Below are 27880 nucleotides of genomic sequence, written 5' to 3'. Positions count from 1 at the left end.
ACACGAGAGACAGCCACGACGAAAGATTAAGTGGCAGAAATTCGCCACAACAAAGCTAATGTGAGACATTTCTCTAGCCCAACAAGAACTTGCCATTGGAACTGATTCCGTCCCCCCCCCCACAGCAACACTGTGTGCATATTGTATGTCTCCAGTTACCCAATGTTTTACTTCGGCCGACACTATCCCTGTGGGTCACAAAGGCATAAGTCCGCGTGTGCATTTGAAACATTATCACCTCTCGATGTGTAGCAACTATGCTAGAGTGAACTGTAACTTTACAGATGTACAGATTACATAGAGCTGTGGGCTAGAGAAAGTAACATAGAAGAGTCCAATCATTGTATGCCTATTTTTCTGAAAGTGACCATTCCTCTGTCAATGCTCACAATGCAAAGTATGTTTTGTAAATTTAAGGTACGAAGTGTAAACAAAAAAAGAAAAAATATGCTGGAGAGAGATCAATCATTTGCATACACATTCAAAAGATATCATGGGTTAAAAGTATGGTGAAAACACACACGAATTTTCAACCTGTAGTTATTCAGATACGTGAAGGATCTCCTTCCTAGTGTGTTTGTATGTTCAAGTGTTCACGTGTGTCAAACATATTACAATCGGAACCAAAAAAAAAAAAAAAAAGAAAACGCAAACTAAAGTGTAAACAAAATGTGTACCTTGAGGCGGGACTATGCATATCTCCTCGAAGTCCATCTATTGTTGTGGGAAGAGCTTTAGACTTGTCTGCACGACTCGGAAAACTTTCACATCACAAAGCTCACTTATTATACCTTGTGCGATCGTATGAGCTCTAAGGTTATGTCAGACAAAAGTAGGCAACAGGTCACAGAAGAAAACCTCTCCTTCGTTTGCTCGTCTATATTGCACTTTACGAATCATCTGAAAGATGGACAAAAGACGGATCGTGAGGGGAAACGAAATCAATCTAATTGAGACCTACGATCCAAAAAGGGGTTTTTAAAGGAAAACAACATACTCTAAGTGACACGCACCAGATTCCGTTCCCTTACAGCACTCTCTTGTGATTTGCGGTCTTAGATCACCAACAACTACAAAAATAAAAAAAATAGAAATTCAAGTCAGACTTAGTAAGCACTGTAGCTTGTGTAGTTAGTGTGTATGCTCCTTTGTGTTGGCGTTGTTTTTTTTTTTTTTTTTTTTGTTTTACTGGCTCGCCCGCCTCAAGTCAAAGAAGACAAAAGACAGAGAATAAAAAAAGTAGAAGTAGGAGAGAGAAAAGAAAAGAGAGGAACAGCAAACTACGAGATAAAACATCTTAAAACAGAACGGGAATTCAATACAAATCAAAGCTCACTCTTACAACATACACTAAAAACTCAACCACACTCCTTTCAATATCTTTTCCAGGTAACCGTGACCATGACCACCAAGCCAGACAAGGACGAGACGCTGCAACAGTTTGGTAAATTGAGTCTAAATAAAGAGACTGATTCCAGCAGTAATAGCCTATCAGTTCCTTCTACTTCGGCCACTTCTACAGCATCAACACCCACACCCTCTACAGCTCAACCGCAAGTATCCTCCCCACCAATGACACCGTCCGTACACACTCCATTGAGCAGTGATATACAGGCTAGATTGTTGGCATTTCAACAAAAGCGATCAAAGCCAGCGTCAGAACCAATGAATGTGTATAAACAGCAGAATGCAACGACAGCCAATGTGGCAACAAGCACAAGCTCTGCACAGCAGCAGAAGCAACTGCAACCTCAGTCACTTGCACCACCAATACCACCACCGCATGCGACTGAGTCCAAGAGTGACTCAAAGGTGGAAACGATCTCACTTAAAGGACAAAAGGTTACTGTCGAAAGTTTACCGAAAGCACCCAGCAATACCAACCTTGACAGTGCTGTTGACCTCTCGAAAGGAGAACTGAATCCAACTAGTGTTAAATCACCGCCATTAACCATACCTAGCGGGAACCCACCAGTTCAAAGTACTTCAACACAAGCCCAAGATCGGTCGAGGGCCAACCCTGCTCAGGGTTCTATTCTGTCTCCAAATTTCAAGCCCCAAATGAATGTCCAAAAGAAACCATCCTTATCCCAAAGACGAGGCATGAAGTTAAACACCAGCGCATTTGCATTTGATAGTCCGCCCGCTGCCGCGCCAGCCTCACCGCCATCTGCCGCGTTGTCCCCAACTTCATTCGATGGTCCACTTAATCTCGACAACGCTGTGCTAACTAAGACTCCAGATAGGGAGCAGCCGCCGGATGCATCAGTGACATCTGCCATTGAGGATTCTAGTGCAGCTACTACAACTACCGCCAATAATCAAACACACGCACAATCTGCCACATCGTCTGCAGCTCCATTTGCCAGTGCAATGAGTTCCAAGTTGGGTACGCCAAACGAGTTGTCGAGACGATTAAGCGAACGGAAAAAGAAGCCAAATTTCAAGCTCAATTTGGATTCTCCGGGAAGCAATATTCCTTCAAGAAGTAGCAGTTTGGGAAAATCGAACTCTTCGGGGCCTTCAAGTGACAGCAGTCCACAACAACAAGATAAAGAGCCACAACTCCAGGGTCTTTTCGCCAATTACTCGAAATATATCGACATCAAGTCGGGGCAGTTGAATTTTGCTGGCAAAGCCTCGTTACATTCAAAGGGGATAGACTTTTCCTCTGGTTCTTCTTTTCACATATCATTGGACGAATTTGAGTATTTGGAGGAATTGGGAAGAGGTAATTATGGATCTGTTTCCAAAGTTTTGCACAAGCCTACTGGAGTATTGATGGCAATGAAGGAGGTGAGATTAGAATTGGATGAAACTAAGTTTACGCAAATATTGATGGAGTTGGATATTTTGCACAAGTGTGACTCACCATACATTGTTGATTTCTACGGTGCTTTCTTTGTCGAAGGTGCAGTTTACATGTGTATTGAATATATGGATGGCGGCTCACTCGACAGGATTTTTGGTAATGATATTGGTGTTGAAGATGAAGGTGAATTGGCGTATATTACTGAGTCGGTAATTCGTGGGTTGAAGGAACTTAAGGACGAACACAATATCATCCATCGTGATGTTAAACCTACAAATATCTTGGTTAACTCGCAGGGGAAAGTGAAGCTTTGTGATTTTGGAGTTTCTGGAAACTTGGTGGCGTCAATGGCAAAGACAAACATTGGATGTCAGTCGTATATGGCACCGGAAAGAATCAAGAGTTTGAAACCTGATGAAGCTACATATTCCGTACAATCAGATGTTTGGTCTTTGGGATTAACCATTTTGGAGTTGGCAGTGGGCCATTACCCCTACCCAGCGGAGACCTACGACAACATCTTTTCACAATTGAGTGCAATTGTGGATGGCGAGCCTCCGAAATTGGACGCAACAAAGTACTCAAAGGAAGCACAGTATTTTGTGAAGTCGTGCTTGAACAAGAACCCCGATCTCCGGCCGTCGTATGCTGCGTTACTACATAATCCATGGTTGGTCAAATATAGAGACATACCCCAGCACTTGGACAAGACAGTGCAGGAAAGGATGCAACAGTTGAAACTCGGTGGAACAGCTGCCGCGTTTGTTCCAGCAACAACAACAACAACAAGGTCGTCGTCAGCCACCACGTCAGCATCTGCATCCAAATCATCTACATCGGGCGCCGCTCCCAAAGCCAAGCCTGGAGCAGGCGTAGCTGCCGCAGCAATCCCACAAAGGGCAAACAATGCTGAATCTGTCAATTCATTATTGAAGAAGAAAGTACGCGCTCCAGCTTTGCATAGAGGTGGACTACCCCAAGTCAATAACAAGAGTTTTTTGCAAAATTTGAACAACCAGAGCAATGGTGGATAGGATGAACTTATAGATTTATATATATACATATATATACAAACAAGAAACGGATAATGAAATTGAAGTTGCAGAAACTCTAATTAAACCTATAAATAAACAATAACCTAAGCACAAATGTCGCTTAATCTAAAGCGTCTTTGACATGTAAGGACCATCCAATTCATAACCCAACTTGCCGTAATAGTTACGCACACCAACTCCCGAAATGACACTAATCTTCAGTGACCCGTGTTCTTCCTTGGCAATTCTTGCTGCTTCCTCCATCAACAACGTTCCAAAACCTTGATGTTGGAATTTACGTGGGTCTCTCGAATGCAAAGGAACAACTGATCCATAAACGTGTAATTCTCGAACTATTGAAGTTTGTTGTCCCGTGAATTCCTTTCTGTAAGTATACTTCTTACTGGCTTTTCTCAACCGTAATAATCCAATAAGTATATCCTGTTTGGGGTCTTCGTAACTTAGAAAAGTTTCCCAGCCGCCGTTGGCATAATAATCACGACGGATTAATTCAACTTGATCGGGCACAACTTTGTGATGCACTTCTTGAATTCCAACTTCACGAGTACGTACGTCACGACACGAAGTTCCGAAATCCTTCATTCTCGCCAAGGCCAATTCACGCAAGTTACCATTTTCAACCCCGGAAGTGACGAGGGGCATGGGTATATCTCTTTGAACACGATAGATACGGGTCCATGGTGGAACAAGCGCCAAGATTCTCGCCACTAGGTCAATCAATGCATTGGCATTGTATGATTTGTAAAGCCCTTGTTTCCACAACTCGTATAAACCAGTGCCTCGAATGACCAAGGTGGGGTACAATTTCAACCCATCGGTTCTGAAATCAGGGTTTTCAAAGTATTCTTTAAACTGTTCCAAGTCTCGTTCCATTCCAACATTGGGCAAGTCGGGCATCATGTGACTGACAACTTTGTAACCGGCATCTTTGGCCACGGCAAATGTCTCACATACAGCTTTAACTGTGTGTCCACGATTCGTATCTCTAGCAACATCTTCATACACGCTCTGTACCCCAATTTCCAAACGTGTACATCCATACTTTAACATATCACTCAAATGTGTTTCAGTACAGTAATCAGGTCTAGTTTCAATGGTTATACCGACACATTTGGTTTGTGATTGTTGGGAAAACTCAATCGCTTCATCGATATCCTTACCATTGAATCCAGTGAGCGCATTGTGCAACTGAGTGATGAAACTCTCACGATAATCAATAGGCAACGACATGAACGTACCTCCCATGATAATATACTCCACTTTATCAATAGAGTGACCCAACAGCCTCAACTGATCCACTCTTCCTCTAGCTTGCTCATACGGATCGTACCTAGCCCTAATGGCTCTCATTGAAGTAGGCTCATAGCCAGTATACGACTGAGTCGAGTATTCAAAATCAGAATCAGGCCCACCGGGACAATAAACACAAATGTTTCCAGTATATGCAATATGCGGACATCTATGTGGTTTACACATGACGGCAACCACAGCAATTCCCGAGGCCGTACGCACGGGCTTGGCTTTTAATTTAGGTATGAGGTATTTCTTATGCTGGTCCGGGATCGAGGATATGATATCGGTCAATCGTGGTTGGCTTTTGAGTTTGTGCTTTTTGGCATAGCGGGTAATTAGACCATTCAAGTTGATGTCTTTGGATGATTTTAGCGAGGCTACTAAATCGAGTGATATGTCGGCACAACATTGAATGAACCTTTCCTTTTCGGGAACTTGTTTGGTTTTGTTTTGTGAAGGCATAGTGTGTGTGTGTGTGTAGTAGTAGTAGTAGGAGGAGAGATTGTGGTTGCTGTTGTGTGGTAGTTTACTTGGTCATCGGAGGAGAGGGAGATTTATCCAATACAAAAAATTTTAATCTTTGTCGCAGAATTATTTCTTTTGGCCGTGTCGTGAAATCAATGTTTAAGACACTACTAATCATATTCTTTTTTTTTTTTTTTTTTTTTTTTTTTTTTCTTTTGCTTTTTCCAAATTTTTCACCTCAAACGTTATATCATACAACAAGCTTTGCAATTAGTCGATAATGCTAGGACTCGGCAGATCTGCGCGTATTGCTACGTTCAGAACGGCCCTTAATGCACAATGCATTGCTTTCACCGCACTTCGATCAGGAGTAGCACATTACTCAACCAAGCAGTCTGATCAAGCACCAGCTCCCACGAAGACGAAGAAGAAGAAGTCCATGAACATAGCCAATGTACCACTCGCGTACATTGGAGTCATGTCAGACTTGTACATCCCACCCCGTCTTCTCAAATACTCGCCGCTCTCGTGGCCGAAATTGATGTTGCGTCGATTACTTACATTTGCATTCAACACCTACAATGTCATCAAGTATAAACGAGAAATTGCCCAACCTTTACAATTCAATGAATGGAAGGATAAGGCTATTGAAAACTATGTGAAAACCAACAAGATCTTTGCTCAAGCTTGTAACAATTTCACATCAACTGCGTCGTCGCTGCGTGATGTGTCCAAATTTATCAATTTGAAATTGAATCAATGTTGTGGTAAACACTTGATTGATGTGCTCAATTTACGAGCAGCTAATTTCCAACCAAATTACAAGATCAGTTGGGATTTGAAATCGATTGACGCTAACCCCAAAATCAGCATGTTTAGCGTTATACCGGACCAAGATGGGATCGGATGCTTTGTTCAATTTATAATGAAGTTGAAAACCACACAACAAGTAACAGTAACGGAACGCGTTGGTGGGAAATTGGTACAGGATGTTGAGAGCCAAAGTACCGATTACCTCGTTTACTCAATGAATCCATTTAATGGACAGATTTTGCTTGTGGGTAAGTTGTTTGAGAGTGATGACAAGCGAGGGTTGAAACCAGAGTTGGATGCTTTTGATGCCCATGCGATGCAAAAGTTTGTGTTGAAAGCAGCGGATATCTATCGTGACGGTCCAAATTGATGGTGAAGAGGATATGGTGAAGAGAGGATGTTTGTAAATAGACTAGTATGTAAAGAAAAATGAATATACAACTACTTGTAGAGGAATGAGATAAAGACCTTTTTTTTTTTTTGAATTTGAATTTGAATTTGAACCCTATACAATCACAATATCTAACAAAAATATATAAAAAAAAAGCAAACTGAATGTGGAAACAATCTTTAAATTCTTTTGGAAATACCTCGTGTCTCTTGATTTCATCATAATACCCCTTTTCAACGTTTAGATTTTTAAAATTTTAGCATCACCCTCTCTCCTTTCATTTCCATCTCTTTGCATCGTCTAATCTACTCCATAAGAAAAACATCGTCATTGGAAGTTACAGCTGGTTTCGCACTTAAATCTTCCTCTTGTTGCAATTCCGTACACTTTACATCCTCAAGCAACGCACGCAAGCTTGGCTTATTGTTCAATGTACCACTTTGTGATCTTGAATCACGCCTCTTCAATTCTTGTGGAGTCAAAATCACATCAGCCAATGAACCAGGTAAAAAATCTTCCTCAAATACAGCATCAGAAATACCTTGTTTTGGCAAAGTGTTGTACTGAAAGCCCAGGCCTAGTTGCTCATCCTCCTCATCGTCAAATACTGGTGATGCTAAGGAGATGTTTTGATACAGGTATTGATACTGCAAAGTGTTTGGTTTCACTGGTAAATTGTAATCATTGATTTGTGATATTGCGGTTGAGTTACCTGAACTGAAGGAGAAGCGGGAAGTTGGAGTCGTTGCCGATGGAGTCGACGATTGAATGTTTATGCCTGATGCAGTTGACAACTGAGGTGGAGAAATTGCTGTTCTAGAGGTGAGCAATTGTCCACCAGTTGAATATGAGCGACGTACACCAAACTGTTGCTGACCAGAAGGTAGTGTGTTGAACGTTGATCCATCAACAATAGTACTTGCAAATGAGTTTGAACCTAAGCTGTGTGGTTGATGTTGTGACCCAGCTCTTCTGGGCTGCGAGCCCCATGGTGGGTATTGATAATCTACTGGTTTTGCATATTGTTCAATGGGTGACCATCTAGAAGACTCTTGATTTGAAGATGTAGGATGTTCTTGTTCTTGTTGTGGATGTGGTTGTGACTGCCTTGCAAACCTGGCAAGACTATCTTCGGTAAGCGAGTTGAACGAAATGGGTGCTTGACTTTGGGAAAACTGCGCTGGTTGAGTGTACTGTTGCTGTTGTTGTTGTTGCTGTTGTTGTTGGCTCTGTATCGGCTGTTGTTGTCTATACGTGTCGCGAGTCACTGGTTGATGGGAATAGCTCGGTTGTGCTTGTGATTGCTGGTTTGCATGGTAGTTACTGAAATAGCCAGTATTTGAAACTGCGGCGGTCCCAACAAAGTGCCCTGCATCTGGTGGAGACACGCTAGTGTAGCGGTATCGTGGAGCAAACTCATCATCTGTTTTGTCAAGTCTAGTATAAGCATACTCAGGTGAGGTTTTGGAATGACTGTTTGCAGCAGAACTTTGATTCACATTGTAGCTTTTACCTTGTCCAGTGTTGTATTTCTGTTGTTTGGTACCATAACTTTGACCAGAGTATCCATTGCCAACTCCGCCTCCATTACTAGCCAAGATATTCTTGGCGTTGACTCTGGTCCCATCAGGTAAATAATGAGCCAATGCACATTTTAAACCAAATTTGCAATTTCCTCTCAAGAAATATTTACACGGCAACCGATCAGCAGCCAAAGCACCTTCAATATTGTGGGAGAATGGACATGAGTCACCAGCTTGACAATTGCCTTGTTTGAAGAACTTGCATGGTACATGGCTCAAGTTTTTGTTAGCGTTTGATGATGAGCCATTTGTCACGGGAACCGTACCTGGTGGACCCGTGTTTGGAGGTAATTCAGCCTCCAATGAACTAAGATCAAATGTTTGGCCAAGCGGTTGATGTGGTTGTTGTTTATCATTGTTACCACCAGGTGTGGCGCCGTGGTGGCTCTGAAACTTGAAGTTGTTATCCTGCAGAAACAGGGATGCCTTTGCTTGAGGCATACTTAATAAATCGTTGTGCTGTGTTTTCGCTTATCCTTGGTACAGAAAGGGAAGTGCTGAAAGTGTGTCTAGTAAAGACTGAAGTTGTAAAAGATGCGTCTTTTTTTTGAAGAAGACTGGTTCTCCTTTTATGACTGTTCTTCCTCTTCTAATCTTTTAGTTGTTCCTATTTGTCTTATCAGTTAAATAATTTGTATAAGAGAAAATACCTAATATTTCAGGACAATAGAAAATATAACAGCAAAAAGAAGAGAAAAAAAGAAAAATAAAAAATAGTTTTGTGTAATACTGAAAAAAACTGTGGTTCATTCTACAAATCTATATCAAAGATGAGTAAGGGTAGAAGTAGGAACATCAGAATATGTAAGTCTTGAAGTATGAAGGAGCACAGAGTACCAAAAGCACTATACTAGTACCGCAGAAGAAATAAGAGTACTCCTATGGAACTTAGAAAGGGATAGCTGAATCGAAGCCAATTGTGGTGGCTTACAAATTTAGAAGGTTGAAGAGGTTAATCATTCGTCAGAGGACAATAACAAACTCTTGAAAGCACTTCAGTGGCGCTAACGCTTGTATGTACCCCTTTGCTATTGTTTTTCTTTGTCTGCAGATTCGATCAATAAAACGTACTACCCACAGTTGTCAAATATGCAAAGCAAGCTGAGTGATGAGTGGGTATTCACGGGCTACGACATACTGGAAACAACTCACAAACTAAGTACCCACTAACATAACTATTTTTAAGATAGGTTCTTCCCCACTTACTGAATACTGAGTACTGATCAATAAAGTGACTATGACAATAAAAAGGAAAAAAGAGGAATCTTTTTTTTTTTTTTGACCGTTTTAACACGCCCATCATAAATTACACAAAATCAGTTAAATCCCTTTCTTGAACGAAATAGTTTAATATTATGTAAGTATTCACGTAATTGCGTGCTTCTAGTTTACGTAATTATTCTTCTCACCTTATCTTACATTTCACCCCACCCATATTACACAAAATGCTCCATTCAAAATTTTGCTTATTGACTTATCTTTCAACTCAGAAATGTAGACCCCGAGATACTACCAACAATGCATCAGGACGCCCTTTTGCGGATGTCTGTGCTTTGGTATCGAATCATTTAGTAGCTTGCATTTCGCTTAAATTATGTATGTTGCGCGAAGATGAATTTGAATTTGGGGCTGCATGTGCCTAGATGCGCGTTGGAAAAGGACAGTCCTACATAACCCCTGAACGACAACTTTCACTACTGATTTCTCTTTCCAATAATAAGAAACTTTAATAGCGGATATTGGTCAGAGAACCTTGGTATTTTCTGCTACATATGCAGTGAAGTGGATTGTTTGTCGATTGGATTATATCCTTTTCAAGTAAGTTGTCCCACAAACGAGGGGAAGCGAACAAAGCACATACTACTTACGCAGTTGTACATTTAAACTCGGAGAAGTTACAACTTGTGGGCCTAAAGTGCTCAAAATTACTCTTTCTCATCACCTTTTATTAGTAAACTACAAAAAAAAATCCCTTCAAGCATCTCTAACGACGATCGCTTGACCCAATACCTCTCTTACCACTAAACAAATGCTTAGGCAAAGCAGCAGTCGAGTGTCTATCACCTTCACCTTGTCTCGCCATTCTATTTCTTTCTCTTCTTTGTATCTTGGCCAATCTTTCAGCTTGCGATCTCATGGCCCCATCACTAACACCATCATTCAATCTATCTGATTGTGAGGCTGCTTGCTTCTTCTTGGCCAATTTTCTAGACTTGATACCTTGGTTTTGTCTTAATATGTCAACTCCAGATGCCTTACCTTCATCATTGGATTTCCTCTTTTTACCAATACTTTCGCGTAATTTATCAGTATCGTGGCCAATGTTGTACATATGTTCTTCCAAATCACCAAATGATTTTTTGATTTGATCTCTTGGCATTACAGCCTTGTTCTTCAATGATTTTCTGTTTCTGCCTTCAATAATCATCGTCTTTTGTTTATTTCTGATCCATTGTGCTTTATCTTTGATATCTTGTATTTCTTCCTCGGTCATATCCATGTTGGCATCATTGGTTTCATCATCAGAGTCATAAAATCCCTCTTGTTCTAATCTCTCCTCCTCTTCCTCCAAGGCCTGTAACTTGGCAGCAATATCTGGATCCAAGTAATCATAAACATTCTTACCATCCAACAATTCAGGCATTGTATCTTGTTTCCACTCTTCGTCATCAAGAATGTACTTGTCTTTCAAATTAATGTTGAAAACACCAGCACCGCCATTTTCAGCTTCATAGTCCCTAGCCAACTTCCTTCTATTTGGATCGGTTTTATCGTAATTGAGGAATTCTTTGGCTCCATCTGGTATATACGGCAATCTCTCAACATCGTCTCTTTGCTGTGGTTGAGCAACATGGATTTTGTTCAAGACATTATTGACTCTGGCAGTTCCCTTCAATTTCTGCTCAATTCTAGCTGTCAATAATTTCTCGCATGCATGGTTACGCACCTGCATAACATTATCTTCTTCATAACAAGACGTGTGCATAATCTCAACTCCAGGAACAGATTTCAAAGTTTCCAACATTTCTTGTTTCTCAACATCTAAATCCTCAACTTTGATAATATCGGACTTGTTCATTACAACCATGACTGATTTATTTGCAAACAAAGGCTTGATCGAATGGAACAACTTAACCTGAGCTTCAATTGAGAACCCACACTGCTCACTCAAATCCATGAAATACAACACACACGATCTCAAATGGGCAATAGCATATATACTTTGCATTTCAATATTGTTCATTTCTTCAGTTGGACGGTCCAAAATACCAGGAGTATCAATTGCCTGAAACCTAAGATACTTGTAATCGAAATGTCCCACGTACAACGATTTTGTAGTGAATGCATAAGGTTGCACTTCAACATCGGCCTTAGTAATACATTTCAAAAACGACGACTTACCAACGTTTGGATATCCACAAATCAACAATGTACGAGTGTTTGGGTCAATACTTGGCAATCTACCCAAATGCTGTCTAACTTGCTCCAAATAAATGAATGGATCCTTCAATTTCTTGGTGATAGTAGCCATACGACCCAAAGCTGCCCTCTTCAACTGCTTACATTGATACAATGACTGACCAAACTTCAAAAGACGCACATAATCTCTGCTCACTTGCTCAATCAAAGTCTTGGCTTTGGAGACAGCAGCCAATGACACCTTGTAATGATTTTTTTCATACAATGTATCCATCAAATCACGATGGAATGGATGAACATCGTTAATGTTGGGGAAACCACTTAACAAGTCGTTGAACTTTTCAACGAACCCTTCAGCGGTGAACTTGACCTTCCTCATGTAAAAAGCACGAATACGGGTGATTTTGAAACCGGGTCTAATGACGGTGGGGGTTTTCCTTTGGGTACGGTTCAATATTATATCCAACATGTCGTTGGATGTAGGTACCGGCGGTATATCTTTCCATGACAACTGCATCTTTGTATTGTATATGAAGTGGTATCTAGTTATACGGGGAAGGAATATACTTGTACTTGAGTTAATCTCTTTTTTTTTTTTTTTTTTTTTTTTTTTTTTTTTTTTTTTTTTTTTATTTTTTTNGGAAGGATTATTTTTTTTTTTTATTTAATTTCTTTTTTTTTTTTTTTTTTTTTCTTTTTCCTCTTGTTTTAAAAATTTGATGAGATGAGGTTTTTTCTAATTGAGATTATTTTTTGTTTTTTTTTTCTTTTCATTTCTTTTGTGTGTACTTCACCCCATTCAAAAGTCCAAAAAAACTTATTCACTTAAATATATAGATATATATATACAAAAAAATCTATGACCGTTACTTTTTACTAATATTCTTTCAGATTGGATCCGGTAACTGGCATTATCTATCTAGAGTCTTTTGACTTGGTGGCTTGCTCAATTTCCTTAACAGCAGGCTCAGCAGTCTCCAAAACTTCATGCTCCACAGTCTCAGTACTGTTTTCTTTGTCATCATCATCAAACAATTCCTCCTTGTAATGTTCTGGGTATTTCTTGAAACAAGTTCTCATGTTTTCAAACTTCTTGATACAATCAATACCTTTAGGTTCGGTTTCCGAGTAAATAAAACAAGAAAATGCCTCCTTAAACTCTTCTCCACATGGTCCGTGTGCCATTCCACCTAAGCAAGGACAGTCCCAGTTGATTTCACCGGTTTCTGGGTTATATGCAGCAGCTTGGTGGTCATCACCATCTCCACCTTCTTGATCGTTGTTTGATTTGTCACTCAGTTTTAAATCACTCGATTTTTCATCCAATTTTTCAGCCTTTTGCTTCTTTTCTGCGGCATCTCCTTCCGATTTAGACGCAAGAGCATCCTTATTCTCTTGCTTCTTCTCCACTTTTTCAGGGTCAGTAGCTGCGTGTCTACTAGTGTCTGAGTCCAACTTTTCAGCAGCTTGCTTACCGGTAGAAGAACCAGATGAGACATTCTTAGAATCAAGAGCACTTGCCTTTTTTGTCAAGTCACTCTTCAATTTCTCGATATCTGCAATCTCATCCTCACCTTTTTGCTCTTGTAACTGTTTTTGCTCAGTTTGGAACTTTTCCTGATGTTCGTCAGCCATGGCAGCTCCATCTTCGAATTTCTCTTCAATGCTCTTGGCCACTCCCAAGACAGTCTCGTTTTGGATTGAGTTGGACCATGATAAATAGCCAATGGCAACTGCCACCGGTACAATTGCACCCGCAGCTAATTTTGAGTTGAGTTGAGTGCGTGTCGCTGAACTTCCAGTGGAGTATGTTCTAGCAAGTCTAGCACTTTGACGGGAAATTGTAGACCTAGTAAATTGTCTAAGCATAGTGCGCAGTGGAGTTTCAGTATAATATCGTCTCTAGCTTGAATTTGCTTTAGTAATCTGATTTGCTGGAAAAAAAAGTAAAAAAAAAAAAGAATAAACGCAGAAGGAAATGAAAAATTGTGCTTAAGCTTGGTAAGAAGAGCAACCGTTTCTCGGTTTAAGTTTGTGATGCAGCCTACGCCAAGAACACCGGACACCAATTGGCTCTTCCAGTCCACAATTCAGAAATGCTGGTAAATATTCAGTTTCATAATGTTCCACTTCTGTTTATCTACTAATTTCACCCTTTTGCTCTCCGCTACTGCTCTTATTCCAAAAAGGTTCAGTCATTTTGTATTTCTCTACTCTGTATGTACTCTACTCATTGTGATGATACACCAAATAATTTGGCAACCCAACAACCTCATAGCCCAATCGCTTTGCCATTTTGGCAAATCCTTCAGTTTCAATCAAATGATAAAAAGGGAAAGATGGAAACATGGCTCCATCTCGATGAACATCAGCCTTCACCATTACAGCACCTCCTCCCACACCATCCAAAGCCATTTCTGTATTGACATCCTGGTTCGGATCATAAAAATGGGCCATTAATGCTCTGTATGTTGCCATTTCCGAATAACCCTCTACGATAATTTCGTCATCGCCCAAACTAGCAGCCAATTTCAAACCTTCTTCACTTTCGACCCAGTTATTATAGTCGTATGGTCTGATTGATTGCTGTTGTTTTTCCTCGTCATAAAACCTTTGGTAAACATTGGCGGATAAAACGGGTTTATTATGTGCAACCAAGTCCTGGATCAAGTTAGGGGGCGTCTCGACGATATCCGCATCCAACCATAATATCCACGACGTAGAGGGTGAAATGGTGGAGAAAACCAACGAGTTTCTCGCCAACGCCATCATTGACCTTCTCTCCTTTTGCACCTTGAATGCGTGTCGTTCCTTTTCCAATTGACTTTCTAACGAGTTTGAATCTTGTCTCAACAAAGTCACTTTTTTAAAGTTCAATGTATTACTAGCTTTGCTTTTCTTCAATGCAGTTTCTAAATCCTTCAATGCACCATCACCTTCCTCTGTTCTGGGGAAAATGAATCCCAACGAAATCAATGAGTGATCATATGTTAACTTGTTTAAGTTCTCCCAGTATCCAGGCAAGAATTTCGTCATTGGGGTCAAGATCAACACTTCTTCCTTCTTGGCTAACGCATCGGCAGATGAAGACAACTTGTTCAAGTCGTAATGGGCTATATGATTTTTGGGCATATTCTTCACCATTACCGAATCTTGACTGTTGGAAGTAAACCACGATTTTGATTTCTTGTCATAGCTGTATTTCGGGGTGGACTTTGACGAAGTGGTGGATGTGGTCGATCCGAATAGGAAAAAGTAGATGACTAGGAGGACTGTTATTGGTGCCAAAAATGCCAAAGGTTTCCTTCGTATATAGTTGACGTACGGGTTTCGATAATGCACCATGATCGTGTGTGTGTGTGTGTGTGTGTGTGTGTCTTGAGTACTTTGGCAAGCAGAAAATTGACTGATTGGTTAGCACTCCCCGCAAGATTGTCACAAAGGATATGATGTAACTCCGACAGTACTGATGAACTTCACTGATTCAAAGTAAAACACGTTCCGATCATTTGGTACAACTTTTTTTTATTTTTTTTTTTTCTCTCTCTATTTTCTCGACTGTCGACACCGTTACTATAGTGCTGTATAGTATAACACTGGACACCGTATTAAGAACAAGTGAGTGGTAACAATCCCAATCCTTCACAAGCAATAAAGACTGGGTGGTGTTGTCTTTTGATATGATGGATACTGGTGATACTCCTGTTGTATAAGTCAACTACCACATCGTACTTGTGATCCACACCAATAATGACCGCTCCCTTTGATCACAATGTCTCTTCCAATGGCTCTAAATAGCAGCTACGCTATTATACTTGATGAAATAAGTTCTTTTTTTTTTGCTACTTATACAATGTAGTCTTTGATACATCATAACTTTACAATAGTTGTACAGACTTTGTTGCAACTGCGGGGTGTGTTTCTTGCATGAATTGTGCCAGCCTCGTTGTGCAAATATTAAGTAACATGAGCTGGCAAAACAATCGGGCTGTGCTTACGGCGGAGATAACAATTTACACGTATTTGCTGTCATTAAACTGAAATTGCGGTGGAAACATACGGCGCTAAAATACGGGTTTCGTGGCGCATTTCACAACAGCAAAACCAGCAAAAGAATAAAAAATAAAAATCACCATATGCAAAAAACCCCCTTGAATTTGAAACAGTATATAAATAATCCCTTTTCTCATTGCCAAAGTTTTAATTTCTTCTCTTGTAACTACACTACACTACACTACACTACACCACACACACAACCATGCCTCAACAAGATAAAATCACTGTTCACTGGTACGTATATTAAAGCAAGTTCACTATGCAAATCATACTCATTACTAACTTCTTTTCCTCCTTCCCCCGCAGGTTGAACTTCTCTCGTGCACAAAGAATCCTTTGGTTATTGGATGAATTGAACTTGGAGTACGACTTGAAGGTGTACCAAAGAAATAAACAATTCAGAGCTCCCAAAGAGTTGGAGAATGTGCATCCGTTGGGCAAGTCTCCGGTAGTTGAGATCACCAAACCCGACGGTGAGGTGATTGAACTTGCCGAATCCGGATGGATAACCCAATACTTGATTGACAATTACGATACTGAAGGAGTACTCACGCCAGCCAATGTGCAAGATAGCAACAAGGTCAATTATTTCTTACATTACTCAGAAGGGTCGTTCCAGCCTATTCTAGTTGGTTTGTTAGTCAACCAGATGGCCACCACAGTCCCACCTTTTCCAGCCAATTGGATTGCTGGCGCAGTTGTTAAAGGCATCAATGCAAAGTACTATGGTCCTGAATTGGAAAAGAACTTGAAGTACTTGAATGACATTGCGTCAGCCCAGCATGCAAAGGGAAGCAAATATTTAGTGGGAAACAAGTTATCCGGTGCTGATATAATTTTGAGTTTCCCAATCATTTCCATCTTTACTTCAGGTAGAGGTTTGCGTCCAACTGTAGTCGATGAATTCCCTGAGTTGTACAAGTATTATCAAAACTTAAGTCAAGAGAAGAAGTTGAAGGATGCTAATGAAAAGATTGCCCAGTATGAAAAGAACAGTCCACTCAAGTTGTGAATTAGGTATTCGAATTTAGTTTATTTCCTTTTAATACGATAGTAGGAAAAAGGTTTTTTGATGTAGCATTCTTTTTCATGAAATTTGATGCAAAATATTCTGGAAATCTAATACAATGACAAACAGATCGTCAAAGATTCAGAGGAGATGTGACAATCTAATGGAGCATTCCATTCACTTGTGTATACTTAGCACCTTACAGAGTGCACTTTAATGAAGCACATATGCATGATGAAAAGACAATTTTCCCAAAAGAGACATATCGAAGTCAGCTTTGAGATTAAACAGTCACCCCGGTTCAACCTATTTGTCGCAAATAGGATTGCGGTAATGTTCCCCACTCTGTTTTCACGTCGTATTTCTGCTGCATCTTTTGGTATCGTTATAAGGAGCGGTTACAAAACTCAAAAAAAAAAAATATGTATATATATACGGAATGTCTTAGTTTCCTAATTGGGTAAACGATTGTAATTAAAGTAGCACAAAAATGTCAAACCATTAAGAAAATAATAACTTTTTTAATTTTTTTAATTTTTTCTTTTTTGAAGTATTTTTCATCCCCACCTAATTCGTCACAAGATTGTAAAGAATTTTTTAACTTTTGGTCTGATTCCGAAAAGGGTATAAGTCTGTCGCTCATTAGCACTCATCGCGGTCCATGATATTTACGGGGCCGAAAAGCATATAAATACAAACGTATCCTATCGAGAGTTTTTCGAGTGTTTGTTTACCTTTTTATTTTGTTTACGCAGCCTTTTTTTTTTATTGATACCCTTTTCACTCAAGATAATGACGATGGAACACCAGTCAGGACACATAGGAGACAGATTTATATTACACTGGTATGTTTACCTTTCCCGGCTCACCAATGAGGACTCGTACTAACCCTACCCTCCTTAGGCTTGACGATTCTCGAGCACATCGGATACTCTGGTTATTGGAGATTCTACAACTTGACTATGAAGTGAAAATTTACTTGAGACATCCAGACACATGGCGTGGCCCGGTTCAACTATATGACGCTCATCCAACAGGCAAAGCCCCAGTTTTGGAGGTTGTATTTGCTGACGGAAGACCAAGTATGAAACTTGCTGAAAGTGGATTCATAATGCAATACTTGTTACGATTTTATGACCCAAATTACATCTTGAACCCTACTGACCTTGGAGAACAATTGGAGGTTGATTACTGGCTACATTTTAGTGAAGGATCATTACAACATCTCAATATGACGTTATTGATCAACTCGGTTGCAAGGCATGTTGCTCCGTTTGGTTTGAAAGGAGTTGCCAAGCTAGTGACAAAGGGACTAAACAACGGATTCTACATCCATGAATGGAGATTGAACATGCAATACTTGGATGACAGGTTGGCCCAAAATGGAACTGGGTTCTTTGTGGGTAACAAGTTGACAGCAGCCGATGTCATGTTGAGCTTTCCTATATTTGAAAATGTGTTTGATAACTTGGATGGAGTTAAAGAGATAACACATGATAAGCGTGATTTACGCAAAGTCTGGCCCAACTTGGCCAAGTGGAGCAGGATGATTAAAAACATTCCAAGCTATAAAAAAGTGTCGCAGTTGATGGATGAGGAAGTTGAGGACTTGATTGCATTGAATCCCAAATTCGACTATGCAAAGGGTATGTAGTATCTTGCGAGAGTGTTTTGCCGATACCGGAGATTGCGAAACACATTATAGTTTCTGTATACCCCGCCACCAAGTTGTTAACAACTTGGTGCAATAAATGAACGATTTGGTTAACAAAAGTACTAATTGCGTGTAAATTGTCCCAAAAACTGGTGCCACACTGCCACACTTTTGTTAAATCCGATTTTGAGGCGTCCTTGCCAAAATTTTGCGCTATAATGCCAACTTAGCACGGAAATTGGGATTACTAATCAAAGCAGATTAGACACCACATAATGGAAACTGGTGATTTTTCAATAGGATCTCAGTGGCTAACTAGTTCTGCTTGTTGGAGCCCCACAGTTTCTATCCACATAGCTTTTATTAAGGCACGCACATTTTTTGACAAGTTGCACTACCTCCACTAATAAATTTTTGCATCCACGATTGTCTCATTCTACAACTGTGGCGCAAACCATATATTAGCAATTAATTTATTCCTTGTTCGTATTAATAATCAAATCCACAAATTAAAAGGAGAGGGAGAGATTTTAAATAACATTAAGACTACTTATAGTACAGTCGTCTCTCTCTTTAAGTATAAAAGAGCCTCCAGTTTCTCATATTTCTGCTACAAACTCTACTTTGTTTATTACTATCGAACAAGTGATACAAGATGGCACCAACCTCAATTGTTAACAACCCTCAAGGGGACCAAGCACCATTAAAGTCCAAGAACGCCTCGATTAGCAATGAAGACTTTGAGGAAACAGTTGTCAAATTGGCCAACTTGAAGCCTATCGGATGGGCCAAGGCTTCCAAACAAATTGTTACTGGAGGAGACAAGGAATGGGCAGAACGTTTGCCTAAAACCACCAAGGAAAGATTTGAAAAGTACGGTATTGATCTTTCAGAAGGGTACCCATACATTCCTGAAAGTGACAAGATTCCCAAATTTGTTGATGATGCATTTGCTATTAGAAACGAAGACTATCCGTTCATTGAACGTGGTAAGAATGCTGACCCTGAAAAGAAGGCATTATTTGGTGCCGCTAAGGACGTTATTCATTTGACTCCTTATATTGGAACTGAAATTGTCGGTTTGCAATTGAGCGAGTTGACCGACCAACAAAAGGATGAGTTGGCCTTGTTGATTGCTGAAAGAGTTGTTGTCTTTTTCAAAGATCAAGACTTGTCACCTCAAAAGCAATTGGAATTGGGCCACTACTGGGGTCAAGTTGAGGTCCACCCACAAGCAGCTAGAGCTGGTCGTAACCTCAACGGAGTCACCACCATTTGGCAACAGTACCAAAAGGAAAGGGCTGGTATCCCATTGAGTTTCAAAAACTCCAAATTGGGTAACTCTCAATGGCACAGTGACTTGGTTCATGAACACCAAACTGCTGGTATTACTCACTTGCACCTTGATGCTATTCCACCATTTGGTGGTGAAACCATTTGGAGTTCAACTTATGGCGCTTACGACAAGTTGTCACCTGCTTTGAAGGAGTTTTTGGATGGCAAGACTGCTATTTACAAGAGTGCTCACGTTTACTTGGACCGTGAAAACCCATTGAGGGGTCCCAAGCATGTTGAAAGGGAGCATCCTATTGTGAGAACTCACCCAGCCACTGGTTGGAAGTACTTGTTTGTCAATAGATCAATGACTGATAGAATTGTTGGATTGTTGAAACCAGAATCCGATCTCATCTTGAACTACTTGTTTTCCGTTATTGAAGAGAACAGAGATATTCAAGTTACATTCAACTGGCAAAGACAATTACCAGGTTTGAAGTCACAACCAGAAGGCGAAGAAACTTATAGAGGTACATCTGCTCTTTGGGACAATAGAGTATCCAACCACAATGTCATCCATTCCGAAGAGAGTATCAATGGACGTCATGGAACCAGAGTTACTTCTTTGGCTGACACTGGCTATTTTGACCCTGAATCAAAGAGCCAAAGAGAAGCTTTGGGATTGTCTTTGAATTAGGCTGTGTGTAGTTTTGATTAAATAAAGCTGGCTTTTTATACTTGAAAATTGTAGAATCTGCGTCTGTGTAAGTTATCCAGCTTAGCCAGTGTTGTGACTCATTAAAGCCTTCGTGCGGAGATAGCGTATCGAATGTAAATGTCTTTGGCGAACGGGTAGAAAATCTCGCTATCTTGAAATCAATGTTGGTTTTCCCTTCCCCATTTGGAAAGTTTTGCCCACGCGTTATGTGTGACCCTTTTTAGAGACAATTTCTTTTTCCAGGTGCGCATAACTTCTTGCAAATATTGGCCCCGTCAACCGGACCGGCAATGAAGAAGACTGAATGTGTGGTTTAGCTTGCTGCTTCGTGGACACCACATACCCCTTGCTAACATCTTAATGCCAGTACCATCAGTGTAGAAGCTCTATCAAACTGCACAGCACTAGCCCAAGAAGAAGGGGAAAGAAAGTGCGATATTTTTGGCATAATAATAGAATGTTACACAAATATCCACTAACTTACTTTTTTGATTAATCCGCTCACTCTTTCACACACAAACACACACACACACACACACACACGCACACACACACACACATTCTCTCTCTCTTTCTGTCTCTATATATCACCACTTTTACATCTGGGGTGCGCGGACGAAAAAGTAATATATAAATAACTGATACAGACGCCAGACACACACACACACAGATTTATACTTCACAGTCAACTTTTATCTTCCATCATATCAATTGTTGTACTACACTCACACATTTTGAAAAAAAAAAAAAGTATACTTTTGTAATAATGGCTCCAGTGGATATTACAGTCTATTGGCCAAAGAGTTTGGGCGAGATCCCAGTAACACTTTCCACCATCTACCACCAACTCAAGCTACAAATATTAGTTCAATACTACTCAAGCAATGATAATGTTTGGGGTAGCATTTATTTGGCTAGGGACTTATTGTTCGTCCTTTTCGTTTACCATGCCGTTGTGAATGTGTTGGGAGCAGTTTGGGCTTACGGAATCACCGGAATAATTAAGAAGTTGTTCGTTTCTGTCTACTCAACCATCGTACAGAAGATTATGTCTTTGCCATTCGTGAAAAGCAAAATCGATAAGCAATTGAGCGAAACAATTAAGCAAATTGAAGACCAGGTGATCCAAAACGACGACAGTTTATTGCAGTTTAAGGAATTACCAAGCAATGGGTTATCAAGTGAAGTTGTGAGCACCGAGGTTGTAAAGCTGCAAGACTTGAAGCATACTGATTGGGTGAATGGTAGAGTCAGTGGTGCCGTGTATCACGGTGGGGATGATTTGTTGAACTTGCAGCTGGAAGCGTACCGCCAATATAGTGTAGCCAATCAATTACACCCGGATGTTTTCCCAGGTCTTCGAAAAATGGAAGCAGAAGTAGTTGCTATGGTCTTGGACATTTTCAATGCGCCAGAGGGTGCATGTGGGTGTACCGCTTCCGGAGGTACCGAATCCTTACTATTGACTGGATTGGCTGCTCGTGAATATGGAAGAAAATACAAGGGCATAACTGCTCCTGAAGTTATTGCACCAATAACCATTCACGCCGGTATTGAAAAAGCTTGTTTTTATTTCGGAATGAAACTCCACAAGGTGGACTTGGATCCCAAAACATACAAAGTTGATGTTGGCAAAGTCAAACGGTTGATTAACAAGAATACAGTGCTCATTTGTGGTTCTGCTCCAAACTATCCTCATGGTATCATTGATGATATTGAAGCGTTATCGAAATTGGCCGTGAAACACGATATTCCTTTACACGTCGATGCATGTCTTGGTTCCTTCATTGTGTCATTTTTGGAGTCTTCTAAAGTGCATGCACCAGAGAAACTACCATTGTTTGATTTCCGAGTACCAGGAGTCACCTCGATCTCTTGTGACACTCACAAGTATGGTTTCGCTCCTAAAGGGTCATCCATTATCATGTACAGATCTCCCAAGATGCGTGAATGTCAGTACTACATTTCAAGTGACTGGACTGGTGGTATGTATGGATCTCCTACATTAGCTGGTTCAAGGCCAGGTGCTTTGATGGTTGGTTGCTGGGCTACTTTGGTGCATATCGGTAAAGATGGTTACAGGAAGAATTGCTTTGAGATTGTGAATGCAACTATCAAGCTCAAGAACGCCATTGAGACCCACCCAGTTTTGTCGAAGTACTTGGAAGTCATTGGTGATCCTTTATGTTCTGTTATCGCTTTCAAGGTGAAGTCAAGTCAATCCGATAACTTGTCAATTTACGAATTGGGTGACTTGTTAGGCAAACAAGGATGGCACTTTGCTACTTTGCAACACCCAGCTGCTTTGCATTTTGCCCTTACTAGATTAACAGTGCCAGTGATTGATGAATTGATCAGAGATCTTATATCCAGTACTGAAGAGGCTGTTGAGTATGTGAAAAAGAATGGCAAACCACAAGGAGATACCGCAGCAATGTATGGTGTTGCAGGAAGTATTCACACTTCCGGGTTAGCTGACAAGTTGATCACCGCCTTCATTGATAGTATGTATAAAATGTAGATAGAGAATAGAATAAAATAGAATAGAATAGTGTCTACGCTTTAAAAAGAGTGCGCGTGTATTGTATGTGTGTGCGTGACGTGGAAGTCTGTTCCCAATAAAGTAATTTGCAAAATGACTAACCGCTGTTACAATGACTGATAAGAGAAAATAAATAATAAGTAGAAAAGAAAAACTACAACATCAAAAAGTCAGAGAAAGTAAACATCGATAACACATTAATTGGACCATATTCACACACAGAGCCAAAATATAACCTCACTATGCCTACATGTTCCACCTTTTCCTTCATTTCAAGCAGTTTCAGTGTTATTTCATGCACAAGCTGGATATTCGCCCAGCTCCCACAAATTCTAACAAACTATAAACTCAAATCGGCAGAGGGTATATCGCCACTGTTTCTTCTACTATGGTTCCTTGGTGACTTTCTAAGTTTTGCAAGCTGCTTAATGAATGACGCAGTATTGGACTTTCAGTTATACTTGAGTATCTTTTTCCTTTGCAATGATGTTACGCTTTGCTTTCAATACTACTACTACAACAGTGTCTATCCAAGAACGCAACCAATGAAGTACCAACCTGTGGATCCACTAGGCGGAGAAGAGGCCACGGATACAAAAGACGTTTCAATGCACAGCGAAGGGTTGTATATCAATCATAAACACAACAGAGAACTTCATGCACTAAGTGATGGCAGTGCTTCAAGCAGCTACGACTCTACAGAGGAATCTAGCTCTATGTTGAAAAACGTTGCGGTGGCAGCAGCCTTACACAGTAGCAGAGTAAATGCATTACTGACAAGTTCGAGCACGACTACCACTGGGACAATCTCATGGGGTCTTGTCCTAGCGTGGGGGTGTACTTTTGTATACTGCAGTTCACGATGTCCCCAATTGTACAAAAATTACAAAAGAAAGTCAGTCGAAGGAATATCACCATTACTTTTTGGATCGGCACTATTGGGTAACTTGACATACACGTTGTCAATACTAACGAGTTGTGCTTTTGTTTTTGGTGAGGATCGAGCTGAGTTTATTTATAAAGAGTTGCCTTATATCATCGGGAGCTCAGGAACAATTGTATTCGATGCTGCTTATTTCTACCAGAAGTATTTGTATCGTAATAATGGACAATGCACGTCAACCATGGTGTTAGAGCCATGGGAGGAGATTGAACATAGTGGAAGGGCAGGGGTATAGATTGATATAGATACTCGTATTTATCTTCATAGACAAGCTCAGATCAAAAATGAAAAAGAAAAAGGATAAAGAAAAAAAAAAAAAGGTTGAAAAATATCGATCCAGTAAGCGAGTCTCTAACCATCTTCTAAAGAATGCTTCCTTTCCATCACACGTCGCGGTATATTCTAGTTCACGGAAGAGGAAGAATACGACAATGGCAGACTCTCTCACTTCGAAGTCATTCTACAACTAGCTCACTTTTGAACGATCCGATTCCCCGTACTTCTTTGCATCAGCGACTAACGCACACCAGTGACAGGCCAATATCGATATTAGATATCCCACCTAACACGTCCCCACACCCGCTACTTCTGATAAACACTTTGAAACTCCAGCAATTGACAAAGAGAGAACTTCGACATCTTAGGGCAATTGAGTACGAATCCATGGAAGAGAAAGCAGAGGCTTGCTTCGCTATATCCACATCCATAAAAGAGCTTATACCGGGAAACCCAAAGCAGGCGAGCCATATTTTCAACATATTGACCGATGAGGATATGAAAGGAGTGGTTTACCAGAATGTTCTTGAGTCATTTCCTGAAAATGAGCTAGCGAAAGTGTATATGCGATTTGTTGCCGAGCCCACAGCTCATGAAACACACGCAAGCTTTATTAAGCTACTCCTTGGAATTTTAAAGTCTGACTCAGCATCAAGGAACAAATCAAAGGCGTTATTCGACTTCCTTGATGGCATTGCCCAAACTGGAGTCGTCAATTCGCGACCCATTCGACTTGATACCCAAATTTTTCGAGCCATGCTTGATGCAATCGAGGAGAGCAGCCATGCAGACCTTTATTCATACTTGTTGCATTTGAACATGAGACCGAAACTGAGAAAATTGTTTCAGGATTTCAGAGGGAGACTTTTAACAATATCTCCAAGGGCCCAATTCATCGCCAATACTGGATATATTAACCCCAGATGGTACGACTTGAATGTACCAAAATTCAACCCAACACACTCGTCACGAATGATTGAGTTTTACTCGTTTACAGAGTTGAACCATATCCATAATCATTACATGTATCATAACGATCCTGCGCGTGCTTCTTTATTCTTGAGCTACATGGTTACAAAACTTGAAAAAGACGGCAAGGGTGAACTATCCGACAAACCCGAAACTTTCATAAAAGGTAGAGTGCTGATTATTCTCAAATGTGTGCTCAACTTGATCATACGATTCAAGAGTATCTCTAGCGCAACGCAAGTTTTGAAATTCATGAAGAATGAAAATTTTCAAGTCGAGATTGAGAGTCTTGTTCTTTTACTTAGAATGTTGAGGCAAGCAAGGGAATATGATCAATTTGTGACGGTACTCGCAGGGATCCCACTTGACGAACTCAAACGGAATCAAAAAAATTCCCTTGTTGATGAGATATTGTTGTTGATGCGTGACAAGTTTCGGACTTCTCCCAAAGTCATTATCGGGTACGTCAGTGCCTTATTTGGAGCACCTCAGCGCCACCACTCGGGATTGTACATCTTGAATGAACTTGGAATACTCAGCTATCCTTATGAGTCGACAATTGCATCAAAGATTACTTCCACAAAAGTAGTTCAGCCTGCTGCAGTTGACGAAAGATTGCAAAACACAAACTTGACCAGCAAAGGCTTGTCATATGTGTATCAAGTGCTTTTCAATTCAATGGACAAGAGTCAAAGAAATGATCCTTCGGTCATCGGTAAGTACTTTGAGTTGTATGTTGATTTTATGTCCAAGAGTTCTTTGAGCCTACCAGATGACAAACCTCTAGGCGTTTTTCTTCAATTTGCACTCCATGTGGACGAGGGTGCTGAACTTAATTCGATTGTTCCATCAAGCAATTACTACCTAGCAAGGAAAATCTTTGACTATTACAAGACAGTCAACTTGAATGGAGGCAGAATCACATCGTCTACATTGGAAAAGCTTTCGAGAGTTGCGGTGACCAAGTTCAACGACTTCTCTTTTGCAACTGAAGTGTTACAGTTTGCCAGAAGTAAAGGCAAGATCCTCACGTTTCATCAAATTTTTCCATTCATAAAAAAGTCGGACGAAGAGGGCGATACGAAGCGATTAAAGTTTTGGATGAATGAATTGACTAGAATGGGGATCAAAGTAACCTCGAGGCAGTTGAATGAGTTTGTTGCTCTCTGTAGAGAACCTGAACCTGCCAAAGATGCGTACAAGTACAAATGGAGTATAACAAAACATAAGCGAGAGAATAGGAAAGCATTGGAACGGTTAGGTGCTGACTTTTTGCCCGTGCGTGAAAACAATGCCTCGCCTATTCTGTCCGACGAGAAAGTGGTGGAGGAGGTTACTGCTCATGTGGATTAAGTGGCTTTTGTAGGTGGAAATGCAGTCTTTTTATTTTTTATTCAAACTAAAGCGACATTTATTTTTCATACCAATGCGACATAAATTTTTATACCAGTGCGACATAATTGTTCATACCAACGCGACATAAATTGTTCAAACTTAACTAGAAAAGAACAATTAACTCCAAGGGTAAGAGAAGCAACAGCAAAGATAACTTTAGAAAGCTATCAAAGTTTCTGTAAGCATGCCAGTAGCTTTATACCATACTGTTTAGAAAAGAGGTCTTTCTAAACTATGGGCCCTTGGAAATGGGAAAGAGACAGCTTTCGGCTTGGGAAAATAACTGCTAAAGCTCTCAAGAGAGGAGAGTAGAAAAGGACTAAGCTCAAACAAAAAAAAAAAAAATGACTTGATATTATGTCATACTTTTAATCTAAATGCCCCAATTCCGCAGCATAAGGCTCAATTAGGTCAGAGGTGTGGAAATTGTTTTGGGTAATAACGTGGCTTGAAAGTTTATGTCGTCTTAGTATGAAAAATAAATGTCTGTTTGGTATGAATCATTATGTCGCACTAGTATGAAACATAAATAAAAAGACTGTATTCTAGCTGTACTGCCCTACATTCTGGTCTCCTTGTCTGGTTTGTCCAAATCCAAAGTTTCTTCGACATCAGAGCTGGCACCGTATTCAGCAGGCACCATCTTCAAGTTTCTGTGAAACTTTTCTGGACCCNTCAAAAGACCTATTCATTATCAACCCCAATCAGTCTTGACCCCTTGACTAGAAACTTTACTATTTCATTCTATTGGCAATCCTTGATTTCATGTCCTCATCTATTCTACAATTCAGTTAAGCAATCACAGCCACAATCACAACCACAATGACAGCATTCTGATCCAGTAACTGGCGGCTAAATAATGACTAAAACTGAAGGAAAAGATAGCAATATGGGGGGTACCATACACACGCCACTGCCGNACTAGAAACTTCACTATTTCATTCTATTGGCAATCCTTGATTTCATGTCCTCATCTATTCTACAGATCAGTTGAGCAATCACAATCACAATCACAATCACAATCACAACCACAATCACAGCATACTGATCCAGTAACTGGCGGCTAAATGATGACTAAAACTGAAGGAAAAGATTGCAATATGGGGGGTATCACACACACGCCACTGCCGTTACGATCCAAGATCAATGTCGACGAGTGGTCCCCTAGGTTCCAAATTGTGTTTCCATCAAGAATCAAGTTAGTATTGAGG

General features: G+C 40.3%; 11 protein-coding genes across 11 annotated transcripts; 6 read left to right on the top strand and 5 right to left on the bottom strand. All coding sequences in view use genetic code 12, as the record gives it.

Moving 5' to 3' along the window:
• Positions 1–1401: 1401 nt before the first annotated feature.
• PBS2 (mitogen-activated protein kinase kinase) lies at positions 1402–3846 on the top strand (the record flags this gene model as incomplete). The annotated part of the gene is made up of 1 exon (XM_051753819.1): positions 1402–3846. The coding sequence occupies one exon, from the start codon at positions 1402–1404 to the stop codon at positions 3844–3846; it is 2445 nt and encodes an 814-aa protein (XP_051607202.1).
• A 126-nt stretch (positions 3847–3972) lies between these two features.
• ELP3 (Elongator subunit) lies at positions 3973–5622 on the bottom strand (the record flags this gene model as incomplete). The annotated part of the gene is made up of 1 exon (XM_051753818.1): positions 3973–5622. One exon carries the CDS (start codon positions 5620–5622, stop codon positions 3973–3975), a length of 1650 nt encoding a protein of 549 aa, XP_051607201.1.
• Positions 5623–5905: 283 nt separating this feature from the next.
• On the top strand, positions 5906–6808 carry KGF57_004319 (uncharacterized protein; the record flags this gene model as incomplete). Its single annotated transcript, XM_051753817.1, has 1 exon — positions 5906–6808. One exon carries the CDS (start codon positions 5906–5908, stop codon positions 6806–6808), a length of 903 nt encoding a protein of 300 aa, XP_051607200.1.
• Positions 6809–7134: 326 nt separating this feature from the next.
• KGF57_004318 (uncharacterized protein) lies at positions 7135–8853 on the bottom strand (the record flags this gene model as incomplete). The annotated part of the gene is made up of 1 exon (XM_051753816.1): positions 7135–8853. One exon carries the CDS (start codon positions 8851–8853, stop codon positions 7135–7137), a length of 1719 nt encoding a protein of 572 aa, XP_051607199.1.
• A 1543-nt stretch (positions 8854–10396) lies between these two features.
• Positions 10397–12349, bottom strand: NOG1 (putative GTPase; the record flags this gene model as incomplete). Its single annotated transcript, XM_051753814.1, has 1 exon — positions 10397–12349. One exon carries the CDS (start codon positions 12347–12349, stop codon positions 10397–10399), a length of 1953 nt encoding a protein of 650 aa, XP_051607198.1.
• Positions 12350–12747: 398 nt separating this feature from the next.
• MNN9 (mannosyltransferase complex subunit) lies at positions 12748–15177 on the bottom strand (the record flags this gene model as incomplete). The annotated part of the gene is made up of 2 exons (XM_051753813.1): positions 12748–13734; positions 14101–15177. The coding sequence occupies 2 exons, from the start codon at positions 15175–15177 to the stop codon at positions 12748–12750; spliced, it is 2064 nt and encodes a 687-aa protein (XP_051607197.1).
• Positions 15178–16090: 913 nt separating this feature from the next.
• Positions 16091–18551, top strand: GTT13 (Gtt13p; the record flags this gene model as incomplete). The annotated part of the gene is made up of 3 exons (XM_051753812.1): positions 16091–16122; positions 16195–16869; positions 17801–18551. The coding sequence occupies 3 exons, from the start codon at positions 16091–16093 to the stop codon at positions 18549–18551; spliced, it is 1458 nt and encodes a 485-aa protein (XP_051607196.1).
• Positions 18552–19206: 655 nt separating this feature from the next.
• Positions 19207–20523, top strand: KGF57_004314 (TauD/TfdA dioxygenase family protein; the record flags this gene model as incomplete). Its single annotated transcript, XM_051753811.1, has 1 exon — positions 19207–20523. One exon carries the CDS (start codon positions 19207–19209, stop codon positions 20521–20523), a length of 1317 nt encoding a protein of 438 aa, XP_051607195.1.
• A 787-nt stretch (positions 20524–21310) lies between these two features.
• KGF57_004313 (sphinganine-1-phosphate aldolase) lies at positions 21311–23065 on the top strand (the record flags this gene model as incomplete). Its single annotated transcript, XM_051753810.1, has 1 exon — positions 21311–23065. One exon carries the CDS (start codon positions 21311–21313, stop codon positions 23063–23065), a length of 1755 nt encoding a protein of 584 aa, XP_051607194.1.
• A 566-nt stretch (positions 23066–23631) lies between these two features.
• On the top strand, positions 23632–26627 carry KGF57_004312 (uncharacterized protein; the record flags this gene model as incomplete). Its single annotated transcript, XM_051753809.1, has 2 exons — positions 23632–24258; positions 24543–26627. 2 exons carry the CDS (start codon positions 23632–23634, stop codon positions 26625–26627), a joined length of 2712 nt encoding a protein of 903 aa, XP_051607193.1.
• Positions 26628–27228: 601 nt separating this feature from the next.
• KGF57_004311 (uncharacterized protein) lies at positions 27229–27353 on the bottom strand (the record flags this gene model as incomplete). The annotated part of the gene is made up of 1 exon (XM_051753808.1): positions 27229–27353. A coding segment is annotated over one exon (125 nt), but the record flags the coding sequence as incomplete, so codon positions are not given.
• Between the last annotated feature and the right edge of the window lie 527 nt (positions 27354–27880).

This window comes from Candida theae, assembly GCF_024610275.1.
Source record: "Candida theae strain CBS 12239 chromosome Unknown scaffold66, whole genome shotgun sequence".
Classification (NCBI taxonomy): domain Eukaryota; kingdom Fungi; phylum Ascomycota; class Pichiomycetes; order Serinales; family Debaryomycetaceae; genus Lodderomyces; species Lodderomyces theae.
This window is presented reverse-complemented; position numbering and strand designations above follow the sequence as displayed.